Here is a 13,141-nt window from a genome sequence, read left to right on the forward strand (position 1 = left end):
AGCATCTGTGAGGCAATGGGATTGGAGCTTCTGTTAAACCACATGTAAAATGCCCCCGCAGATATTACAGTGACATATTCAAATGTGGCTCCACTACACAATCTGATGGGGATTTGAGTAATGAAACTTAAATGGCCCACATGCTCCCCACCTTCGTTAAAAGTAGGGCAGGATTACAGATATAAGGAACGCAGTCCAATTTATTTGCTTGTAATCGAGCTGGCCAGCATCGATATGCTGATGTGTGCAAGCATGAAATTGTCCCATGAATTAAAAGGAGGCACATCGCTGTGTGCCACACCATTATTGCCTCCAGTGGCGCCATGGCTCGAAATCGAAGACCAGTTACCCATCTTGCTTTAAACGTGCGAGTGTTTATGTGTGCATGCATTAATATCAGTCAAATATTACATTACCATCTCTGACATTTCTGACCAGCAGTGTCCCTGGAAAAATAGAGATGCCCTATAAAACTGAAAACCAATTAAATTCAATCCGTTCCGTCGATGGATTCCAATGTTTACTGTCTGCTTTGCACAAGTGTTGACACCCTGTGGGATTGCTAAGGCTCAGAATGAATGCTACTGTAAGTTGCAGGACGGGATCTGTGTGAGGGTTCATGCGCTGCACGGAATTAATCATTTTCTGCAAAGTGGCTTACTGTTGGATTGAGGAAAACAAATGTATTGTTCCTCTCAAAACAATGTATGTCCCTTAAGGGATAAAATGCATCAAGGCTATTAGGCAGTGTTTCAAAAATGCTGATGATTTTATACTTAAACTCCTTAGAGTGTTGAAGAAGGAAGCCAAAATATGACTGTTTTCAGTAAACCTTAGCAGTCATGAAAAAAGGCAGGATGTCAAGTTTTATATCCACTGTTGAACAAGCAGAAACTAATTTCCAGTGACTCATCACACATTACCTTGGACCATGACTAATGTCAATTTATAATGTTTATTTAAATCCACCTACATTTCTCTGCAGACCTGCGCTTGTTTTTAACGCTGCCTTGTGACTGCTCCTCCTACGGCAGCATTTCACCAACTCAACCAAAGTGCCATATTTCTCTCCTGATGAATACACACACACACACACACACACACACACACAAATGCACACTCAGCCACTAAGCTTGGCGCTGCATGTCGGCGCCACGCCAGTGCTGTGCCCTCCGAGAAGAGAGCGGTTTGATCCGAGCTGGGCCGCAAACGTGCAGATGGTGTCTGATTCGGCCTGGGTTACAGAACGTGTTAGCTAGATTCATTAGCCTCTTAACTTCCCTGTCAACACAGGCTCTTACATAGAATGGGAAATTCTGCCTGGCTGTTTATCTTCCTTTGCATACTAACTAATTTGTTTGTGCAGTTTATCAACTCGCAGTCCTGCTTTATTCTTACTTAGTCAATCGACATGACGGGGCAAATGCCTGGGATTTGATAATGAGTTGCTAAGTGTGGAGATATTGTATCGATTGGCATCTAATTGCCATGTTTCTGCAGATCAATTTGGCTCTGTACGTGTTTCAGGGTTAAGCCTGTAATCCAGAGTAAAAGCAAGATCGGGTTAATAAGAGCCTAAATGGCCTCAGACACAACAGACACAGTGGCCTCTTGGCCCCTCTAATCTCTCTCACTGCGTCAACGCACACCAGTGAGGCTGTGAGTAGTCAAGCATCTGAGCTAATCCTTCTTTAACCTTTATGTGTTTGAGAAAGATCATTTCAAAATGCTTGTTCTTTTTTTAGCAACTCATTTATACACAGTATGTATCAACTAGCATCTTAGAAATTATGTAGCATCATCAGAGTGAGAGAGAGCTGGATATTAAAAGCAAACCAGCTGCTTTTAGTGTCCTTTTTTGGTTTAGTTTTTTTCTAATTAATATGCAACCGCCTGGCCCACATCAGCTTATTAGACACCAATTATACAGTTTTAATGGTGAAACAACACTTGTCATAGCATAGCTTATTATACAAAATATTACATTTTAAACAGTAAACTTTGTCTCCTCTCTGAAGCTCTACAAATAAAATTTGCCACAAAAAAGACACCATTCCTAAAATACAACACAAGCCTTTTGGAAACAGACGACTGCAGCAATGCTAAAACTATTAAACAAATATATATTAGCTATTAAATTGTAATACAGAGAACATTAAAGGTGTAAAATGGACTTCATCTTCAGTTGAACAGAAATTATTAAACAAACTACGCCTTCTCTGTTCAGGTGAAGGTTGTTTCTATGGTTAATAGTTGTGTGCTTTAATGCAAATGTACACATACATTTTGGGAATGGGAGGTCTACTGTACTGTGTCCTTTATGAGACAGTATGCTGGCAATTTAGTTTTGCACCATACATCAACAGACCATCTCTCACTGGATGTCATGAATATTACACTGCAGTCTGTTTTGAAATATACACTATCACTTCATTAGCCCAAGGATGTTCGTGCAAAATGTTCCAAATAAAGATCTCTCTAGCATTCATCTGTTTCGAACAAGTGGCAGCAACATCCATCCCAGATTAGTGTGTGACTGCTTGTGGAGGCAGGCCGATCTTTGCGGCTTTGCTGCAGCAGATAACAGGGACTCTGCCATACAACAGCTCACAGATGGAGCGTTAGCCGCTAGCTCCGGTTAGCAAGGGCATCAGTCTCCCTCCTAGCTGTCTGTGAGCCTTCGATCAATAGACCTGGATTATCATCTTCAGCATCTCAGTTCATTTTTCACAGCAGAGAAAGGCTCCACCAGCTGCTCTCTCTTTGTCAGAGGATGTAGGGCCTAGTTCCCCCATCTGATAAGATTACAGAAACTAACCGCCACAGCTGCTGCGTTCAGGGGGGACACGTATTCACGACATGCGCCATTTTCTTACAATGTGTATCGGTACATCAGTAAATGTTTATTTAACAGGCTGGCGAGCTAGTCAGTACAACAGTCACATTCGAGATGGGAATCCCATGACTACCCATGCTTAATTAAATGTTTAATTAAGACGGTGGCTTTTAATTAAAAAAGTTGATTATTACGAAATAAGGATTATTGGCAAATGAAATAGATAGGCTATCTTCAAATACAATCCATGTATTATTAAGAGCGAGGTGTGATTTTTTTTTTTTTTTTTTTTTTTTTGCATAAATCAACAACTGTTCATAAGATGCCCTTTGATTTAATGATATAATAGACTTTGATAAGATTTAAGAAATGTCTTGGCTGGCTTTGTTAATAGTCTTTCACACAGTGCTGTATGTATGCTTCATGCTTGGGGTGATGCTTTCATCTGAGACTTTGAAGTGTGAACCAACAATGCTGCTCTTGTGTCCTCAAGGTCACCCCACTTGTATCCACTCGCCAAGAGGGCCCTCGTCACAAAACAGACACAAGATCCACTTGAATCTCTCCACCGTTTAGGGCTCGGCACTTTGCGTTGCTGTATGCGCTCAGAAGGGACTTTGTGGGCCAGCTGGTGGCTAGTGGGGTCGGATCCAGCTGTTTCTTTTTTACTGCCCAAAACTATGCAGACACCCTCAGCTTCTAGGTCGTTTCAAGGGCACGTTGATCCCCTAAAAGTCCCCAAATCCTCTAAATGAGTGGAAGGCTCTTAAATTTATGGCCATGTACAGTTGGTGGTTCATCTGAACGATGCTCATATAGGCATGGGAAGAGCAGCCTGTGTGAATGAGGCCATTCATTTATAATCCACGGGATTAGTACTCTGTCCATCAGCTGCCTCTGTCACTTACTGTACATCGCCCTGTAGAAGCCTTCCCCCTGTCTGTTGGCATGCTTTGATTGGGATCCGTGGAAGTAGCGTCAGTGTCACAGGGGATTTTGAAGTGACAGCACAGATCTGATAAATCCTGTTAGTTTGGAGTTGGGTCCAATTTGGACCTCTTCCTCTTCCATGCCAAATGAAGCAAGAACTTCCTGGCTGTCTTTAATTGCTCCAATCTCGCTCTCACAGCTTTGTTTCTTTTAAACCTGTGTGTTATGCTATGCGTCTTTTGAACATATTGGGAATTTGTGGTGCTGAGATCGAAGTCTGGCAACAATGAGGATTTCTAAAACCCTACAAAAGCAAACTCCTTTCCAGGTTCAAAGGGTAATTCCCGATCGCATCCCTAGGTCTTGAATTCGTACTTCTGTCTATCAGTCCTACCAGAAATGGTAATGTTGTTCTCACAAATTAATGGCAGAGGTCATCACTAAAAACAAGTCCAACAGTGCTGAAAGAACATGCTGCCAGATAATCAAACGTTTTAAGAAAACCGTTCAGATACCCAAACTTTATATGGAAGAGAAAACAAAGGCAAAAATGGGTCAAATTATTGACCAAACTGAACTTCCAAGTATACTTAACATTAACAAACACTTCTTGGTTCAAAGCAAAGACAAGTGACCCAAATTGTGATAATCTGGAATGTTCCTTTGATTGCCTTGATCTTATTCTCCAAGCTTCCCTTTTTTTTCTTTTTTTCTTTTTTTTTTTTTGCAGCCTCCTCCGTTTCCCCATGCTCATATGAACATAGTGAAGCAGTGCGGTTCTGAAGTCAAAGCCTGCCCACAATGCAGACATTACATCTTCTCAAAGCTCCCTCTTTCCCGGGCTTAAAACCGAGACAGACAGCTTTTCAGGGGGCACGCCCGACCATGAAAGGCAGGGTGCATCTCAGCGTAAACAGCTTTGCTGGCAGCCCAGTCAGCAAGCCACAGTCCTGTTATTGAGTTCCAGAGACACTCCACTCAACAAAGCCACACAGTGACCTTTCAGCCCCATACAGCAGTGCCAGATATTGAGTGAGCATGTCCAGAGGATGAAGCTCATCTCAGACTAAATCTCAGCCTGCTGTTCCTCCCTGTCTCTGGGGTTTTTTGGCAGTGCAGTTGTATTACAGTGTTGCTCTTTCTTTGATTGATTTACAGTGTTTTGTCAGACTAGACGATTGGAGATCTTTGATCCCTTTTATTTGAGTTTCTCCTCTCTCCAGTCTCTCGGGCAGAATTCTAGTATATAGGACGGGTCTATAGATTGGCCTTAATGATGATATACTTTTGATTACAGGGTTGAGTGGCTCTCTCAGGAGAGGGAATATCTTTTAACTGACAAACACTGGACTTAGATTCAGACTGCTTCTTCACACTCTGATCCATGACAAACTACCAGATTGTCATGATTCTGTTTTGTTTTTCTTCTAGCGTTACACACATCTGTTTACAGGTTAAACACATCAGACATGAGCCTTTCTGTTGAAGTTGGCTTTGGGGCCTTGACCCTTAGCCAGAGGGTCACACATGTAACGTGTATCAGGTCAGCTGTTTTTCTAAAGAGGCCAAGTGGCTGTGTTATATATCATGGAGATTAGCAGGATCACATATGACAGGTTCCTGGTCTTTTACAAGGCTGACTGGCTCTGGCTTTTCCATTGTGTGCGTCTGGAGTTAATAGCCGGCTAAGTTGGTGGTGCTGCTGTATTTTAGGATATAACATTATAGACCACATTATCTGGTAGTTGTGCAGTGGATTAAATGAATCTGGGCTGCAATTGCAGTAATGTTGTGCCTAGATGAAGTCATACTTTGTCTTCATGAAGATTAGTTGATATTTTAATCTTGTTTGAACTGTGCAGTAACTGTTATGACCTGTAGTCAATATGGGTGGGATTTGTTCCAGATTTTTTTTTGTTTTGTTTTGTTTTGTTTTTTTTCCCCACATGCACATCCTGTCTTGTAATATCTGTATTTTTCTGTCTGTGTTTAAATCAAATCCCTCATCAAACACAATAAAGATTTCTTATGCTGACCTTAAAGTTTTTCTATGTAAGCAGAGCTCTGGGGCTGGAAAGAGTTTCAGGTTTGACCTTTTGAGTTTTAGAGATAAGAAAGATTCAGGAATTTCCTGGCGGAGTTAGAAAGTTGAAAAGTCGAGCTCAGAGTCACCGTTCCCCCGCTGGTCTTTTATTCACCAACCCTGGCACTTCTATTCACACACACTGTTTGACAGGGAAAATGTGTTAATTACTTTCCTCTGTAGGAGGCTGTATATATTTAACACCGACCTGTCTTGTCCTTTATACGTATGTCCTATTTTTCTCTCCGTTTGAGAGCTCAGGGTCGGGCTGGAACTTCTCTGTTAGTGAAAAACTTTGCTGATGGTCCCTTAAAGTAACAAAAGAAACCAATACTAAGCTGGGTGTCAGCAATGGAAACATTTAACGTATGATGTTGGTCAAAACCTCCTTTCAAATTCAAGTCAGTTACATGCCCAGATTCAGTTAAGTTTGAAGCATAAAGCGGTTCTACATACTTAAATATAAGACAATAAGCGACAGGAAGAGATTACAAATATACCTGTGTGTCCAGTTGCAAATCCAACAATTACTGATATGACAAGAGATTTCTGTTCATCTGCAGGAGCTCTGATTTACTTGAACACCCAAGTTTCATGTGCAGTTTTTATCATTTGAACATCCGAAACTGTTTGAGACACAGAAAAAACCCAACTGTCAATGTGACTTCTTCACTTATCTTGGGCTTAGTTTAATAGTTCTTTAATCACTAAACATGTTAGACTCTGTGTCATCTAATATAGCTACAGTTGATCAGCAGAGAGTTGTGAGTGACCAGCTACAGTGAGTTTGTTCAGTGTACCATGAGAGTTACACTGAAGGCAGCATTGTTTGATGTAGGCACCGCAGGGCTGCAGTAGACAATAGCAGCGCAGTAGTTGAATGATATGAGGCTGGGAGGGCTGCGGGAGAGGTGGGGTGCGTGTTGTGGTACTGCTCACCGTTCACCACTAGTCTTTGTTCACTGTGATGAATAATACATCAGAGGCACATTAGTTTGATTCATATTGCTGTTGGCTCTGCTGTAAGCCCGCTCTTGGCTCTGCCCTTACTTATCACGTTTTATCTGGCTTTAACATATCTGGGTTGTTTTCCAGTGTCAACAGTGCATTTGATCAATTCATAGACAAAGCACGTTGGACTTTAAAAAACTTCATCCTGCAGGCCATTTCCAACTGCGCTGATGGAACCAGGTCACTTGTTCACAATGGACCTCTCACACTCATCAATCTTTCCCCCCTCTTTCTCTCTCCCCAGTAACCGGCTAGCCCCTAGCAACCATGACCGGATACAGAGGCTGAGGCAGGAGTTCCAGCAGGCCCAGACCATCCCTGACGACCCCGACGACCGCAGGAGGACCTACAGCTTCGAGCAGCCCTGGGTGAGTGTCTGAAATGACGGGAGCCTGTAATTCCAATCCTCTGCCACCCGGAGAAGATGGCTAGACTGTAAGACTGTTAATGTCAAGAAACGACCTCTACCAGACCAAGACTGCACATGTAACTTCCAATACTAGCCTGAGGAGAATGCTAACAGTGTTAGCACCAAACAGAACCGGTGGCTAACTGGAGTATGGTGCTAACCACCACTAACCCCACTACCAGCCATGAACAAGACTGATGATATCACCCTGTTCCCACTAGGATTACCATTAACCTTCATGGGCCCTCCTGGCTAATTGTGCTAACGCTAACACCCCTCACCCTCAAATGTTCAACCACCTGCATGCAGGAGTTTGCACACCTCCTGACGCAACCATCACTAACCCCACCCACCTCATCCATCGTCGTTGTTTCTGTCTGTCAGTCATCCACACCGCCTGCCCACCACCTCATGGACATGGGTTTGTCTTCACATTGTTTCTGTGTTCAGGGGTGTCATCTGTAAACCCTTTGTTTTAACTGTGCCTTTTTGCAGTTTCACGGTAGGGTTGTGTATATTTTAACGAGCATTTATCTTATTCAAAGCTTCACTGGCTAAGAAGAGGGATAATTAGTGCATTCTGAAGCAACCAGGAGTAATAATAAGCGAACAAAACCTGAATGCCTTCAAAGTTTTTTGGGGTGATGAAATCGCTTGTCATATTTTTAGTATTTATTTTAGTCCTCCCTGCCTCCTTGCACCGCAGCTCAAGCGTACTTGGTTTTACATTGTTTTGAATAACAAATTATGATTGTATGAATATAGCTATAGTGAATTTTAAATCTTGAAGATAGGATTTTACTACATTTTTCTAATAAGTAGCCTCTCTGTGTAATGTGTATGATATTATTGTTTTACACACTGGATGAGTCATTTTCACCACATTCCTTTATGTAGCTTGGAACAGCACACATTTTTGTTGATTCCACAACAAACACATTATATCACAATGCATATTGTTGTGGTTGACATATGCTATGGTGATAAGTAGCACAAATGTGTGCTGTCCCAAACTAGGCACTAGTTGTGTTGTAAATGAAGTCCTTTACAATAATGATTTGAATCTTCCTTGTTGGTTGTTTCTCTATACAAGGTCATTTTGCACACACAGTTGTCTTTTTGTATATTTCTGTATGAACTCTTTTTACTGCTGGTGTCTACACTACAGTTTCCCACTGTAGCTTTGGTGTGCAATGGGAGAATTTGGTCCTATGATTTATAATTGAAATGAAATGATAAAGTGAGAGCTCACGAATCAAATCACCTGTGCTCTGGCCTTTTTTTTCCCTAGCTGGTATATCCAATAAAAATGTATAGTAATGTTTTGCATTCAGCAGCATTAACCAGAGTGGTGCCATTTAATGGGCTCGACAGACTGGCGCACATTCCAGCTGCCATTGTACGGCAAAAGCAGGACAGTGTGGGAAAGAAGAGCGCAGGTCACTTCTTCCTTTGTCTCAAAACAACCGAGTGTGCTCTCAATTAAAAAGCTCAACAATACTGCAGCATTATGTTTGTTTACATCAACTGCAGGGCATTTGTTATTGTCGCAAGTCTCATTTTCCCATGAAAGCTCAGTAATAGGTAACCCACACTCTAAAACTTAGGGATTCCCCTAGCTTCCGGAGAGAGCTTTTGAGCATTGTAGGGTTCTTTATCAAATTAATATGTCACATGAAATGGTGGAAATCCCTGAAAATCAGTTTTATCACTCAGCCTCCTCTTTGTAGTGGAGCCCTAAAAACAATAAACTCATTATTATTTGCTGAAGTTAGAACCATACTTTTTGTTTTTTAACAGAAATTTCTACATTTGTGTTTCTGACTGTACTTTTCTCACCGGTGATGTCAGTGATGTCATATCCACCTACCAAGTTTTGTATTTTTTTATTCTGGTTCATCCAAAGCAATTTTTAACCAGTCCGCTTCAGGATTTCGCTGGCTTGTTTTGAATGCCTGTTGTCATGGTAACTTTTCTTAAAAAAAAAAAAAAAAAAAGAAAGAAATTTTAAAAAAAATGTGATCCACGTTGTAGTGCAATAAATTTGTAGGGCCAAAGAAAATTGCAAAAACAGCTGTGATGCTGTCTCAAATCGGAGCCTATCATTATGAGCATTTAGTGTTTCCCAAAGAATAATAATTGTGGGAGGCAGCAACATCTGATTGCAGACAATCAGCTGTTCCTTTTAATGTACTCAAATATGTGGTAAAATTGCAGTGATTGGCTTAGATTGCAAAGTCATACAGAATTCACAGAGAATCTGCATTAACTGTTGCGATTGCAACATCCTTTAGGGGCTGTTTAACCCAGGACAAACATTTAAAACAAAAAAAAAAACTACTCTACTCGTGCTGATAAGATACCTGAGGTTTGGTGCTGATGCAAAATGACACCTTAGTTTGAGGAGTATACATTTGTTTCTACAAAACCAAATTCTTCAAATGTTAAATGGTGTCTAAGTGCAAGCAGCTTCAGAGGAAGTTTTCCAAAATAAAAAAACACTCCAAAATTGTCAAAATGTTGATTTAAATCAAAAGATGCCTGATCAAAGAAGAAAGTAAACAAGTGTGCAGATCTGAACGAGCAGTTCAGTTCTAATATTTGGCATGTGAAAGTTTTTGATATTCAGTGCTTCAAAAGTTTCTACGAGTTTCCACATATGCTTTAGTATTTATTCCCATAATTTAATGCAATAGATAAATACAAAATATCCCAAACCAAGTTTTCAGCTGCTTTAACTGGAGGATCGAACAGTAACCCACTGTAGTTCCACAACACTTTCAGTCAGAGGAACCCTCAGATGGTCCCTTGAAAGCCATTTTACTTGTCAGAGTGTAGCTCACACTCTGGCTTGCCATGGTAATTGCATGTTATTAGACTCATGCCCTGGCCATACTGGTGGGCCATATGGAAAACAGGAGAATGTGTCTTTGAAATTCAATTACCTTCCCCATGCATATATTACATTTTGTTGCTTCATCTCGGCAATGTGCTGCAAACGTCAAGGAGCCAGTGTCCTTTTTCTTAATTCACCTACAACTGCCCCACTTACAGTCTGTGCCAGGACAGCTCCGCTTATGAAATACTGCTTACATTGATATGCTGCTTTTTATATGGCAGAAAAAAATGGTTTTAAGATGCACACAAATGTCAAATAAATCAAGTCTAAGTAGGCTTACAGAGGATGGCATCCATTTTAGTGCTGAAACAATTAGTCAAATAATAGTTTGACTCACAGCTAAGTAATGGACAATCATTTGGATTATCATTTTAAGTCATTTTCAAGGAAACCTGCCAAATATTTCCTGGTTCCAGATTTTCAGATGTGAAAAATTGCTGCTTTTCTCTCTGATATCATTGTAAATGGAATATCTTTGGGTTTTGGGCTGTTGAATGGACAAAACAAGCAAGGTGAAGACATCAATTTGAACCTCTGACAATTGCTTTGACCATATTTTTAGTATTTTTGGACATTTTCTAGACTAAACATTAAATCAGCTCACCTGAAAAATAGATAGATTAATTCATATTAAAAACAATAATGGGTTGCAGCCCTAACCTGTTGAGAATTTCTTCTTCTACAGTAGGAATTGATGCAGGACCTTGTTAATGTCATGTCATACCAATTTGACAGATATCTCTGAACAACAGTATGGAAGCACTAATGATGTTGTGCACCTTCCAGCCTGGCTTGGACACTCAACCTCAGGTTCACCTCTTCATGTCACACCTCCACTGAAGTATAGTTGTTTCCATTCTACAGTTTCCCTCCTTCTGGGCTCGATTGGCCCAATTATCCATTTCCAACACAAGCTGTTTTCTTAACCGTCCCTATTTAGCCACATGACTTTCATCAGTATAATGTGTATTTTTCTGCATTGGGAGCCCGCTTCTGCTTTTTCACCATAGTTTTGGGAGCAGGAGAGGATTGTGGGTAGCACGGTCTAATTCCATCAGGATGACTGATGCCTGCTCTCCCAGCAGCACCGCACCAGCTTTATTGCACTCATTTATACCACTATGGGAATGGAGGAGTTCATTCACTTGATGTTGGGGGTTTAGAAAGGGCATAATATTGGCTCTTGTATTTTACTGTAACATTTTAATGCTGCTATTATCTGGATTCCTTTAGGGTATTTTCCTCCTCCCCTCTACAGTCACCGTGTTCTGGCAGATGAGGCGACATTCCTAGGAATATTCAACACTCCTAAACCGCTAAAGGGATTTTTTGTCATGTGAAAAATATTGGGAGTGTAATTTACCCACGGGCAATTTTCAGTTTAGACATGGAATAAGGGATGTGTGGGAGCTCACCCCTCCCTCTGAGTTGTCTGCCAGCCTGTCGTTATTGTCAGCCGAGCAGCGAGGCAATGCCAATCAATCCCAGAGATGATTGCCCTGGCTTCATTTGGTTTAAAGGGGAGTGTCTCTTTAGCACTCTTAATCGTTTTATGGCCTTCCCACAAACTGATGTCCACGGTACTCCCGCCAGGATCGCAATACGTTGCACAGCCATAAAAGTAATTAGATTGGCTTTGTGTTACGGCTGATCTGCACACAATTATTGCACCCACACCGCTAATGAACATCGCAGGAGCGGAGGAGTTGTGGTACAAGTGTGGGCTGAACCTTGAGGTGGTGCTCTACTGCTGAGAGAGATATTAGTGGTGTGTGTGTGTGTGTGTGTGTGTGTGTGTGTGTGTGTGTGTGTGCACTGTCTTACATCTGTCTTTGTGAGGACCAATTTTAGATCTTGACAGTGAAGACGTTTCGCCCAGTCCCCACCTTTTGTAAAGGGTATTCTCGGGTTAGAGCTAGCTTCAGATTAGACTTTACGTTACATTTAGGGTTAGGTAAGGGTTAGGCACATAGTTATAGTGTTTGACATTAAGGTAAGGTGGTGAAATAGTTTTAAAAGAAATGCTTATCAAATTGTCTGACAGTGTCAGAAAGCCCCTCATCCTAAACCTGTCCAACTTCCCAATTCGGAAGTAGCATCAAGCAACTTTTTTAACTGACCTTGAGTACGGCAGTGAGAACGTAGGCAGAATTTGAACTTCTCTCCCAAGTTTGCAACGACTTCCACGACTTTCCATGCATCAAACTGAGTGCAACACCATCATTGCATTTAAAGAAAGACTGTATGAATGAATCACCTAATGAGATGCAGTTAGGTGAAGGCAAAAGCCTGTTTACACTGCCTATATAAAGCAGTAATGCCATGCTGTTAAGCCACCACAGGGATGTTTAAAAAGCAGCTAGAGGCAGTTAGCAGCTAACTCAAGGAGGTATGGCCTTAAATGAAAATTTTCCTCAAACTGCGAAGACAATGAGATCTGGGAGCTCCTTTACATCCGAGCAGAGAATGATATTACCCACCATATAACAGGGACAGTAACTGATTGTTATTGCCATGTTATGGCACTGTTATTGTTTAAAAAGAGCCTAAATGTCACACTCGACGCCAGAACTGTTGTGTTACAAGTCATGCCCGTCATACCTCTTTTGCTTCCAGAACTCTAGCATGCTGTCATTGTTTGGTTCTGTAAAAAAAAGCAAAGCCGGCGTGATGAAGGGTCTTTTTTGTGGCTCTTTCGTGGGATCTCTGTGTAAAAAGAGCTAATGATGGCAAGCTTTTCAACCCACCTTGAAGTGTGGATATTGTGAACAGGTATAAATATTTTTGCCTTACATGTGGTTTGGCAAACATTGTACAAATTAGTTTGTTTCAGGGACTCTGAACCTTTTAAGCAAGGGAATGCATGATATCAATTTGGGGTCTGCACAATATACAAGTACAAACTTATAGGTGTGGGTATTGGTGTGAAAAAAAGATGCATTAGTATGTTGTAATGAGTGGCTGGGCATTTGT

At 41.2% G+C, this 13,141-nt stretch overlaps 1 protein-coding gene across 4 annotated transcripts in view; it reads left to right on the forward strand.

Moving 5' to 3' along the window:
- Nucleotides 1-13,141, forward strand: part of LOC125901705 (partitioning defective 3 homolog) — a 288,080-nt gene that overhangs the window by 264,070 nt on the left and 10,869 nt on the right. For all 4 annotated transcript variants that reach the window (XM_049597558.1, XM_049597562.1, XM_049597559.1 and 1 more), the window contains one exon: nucleotides 7,105-7,228. In XM_049597558.1, coding sequence (XP_049453515.1) covers nucleotides 7,105-7,228 — 124 coding nt within the window. The remainder of the gene's footprint in view (nucleotides 1-7,104; nucleotides 7,229-13,141) is intronic.

This window comes from Epinephelus fuscoguttatus, linkage group LG15 (genome assembly GCF_011397635.1).
Source record: "Epinephelus fuscoguttatus linkage group LG15, E.fuscoguttatus.final_Chr_v1".
In the NCBI taxonomy this organism is placed as follows: Eukaryota; Metazoa; Chordata; class Actinopteri; order Perciformes; family Serranidae; genus Epinephelus; species Epinephelus fuscoguttatus.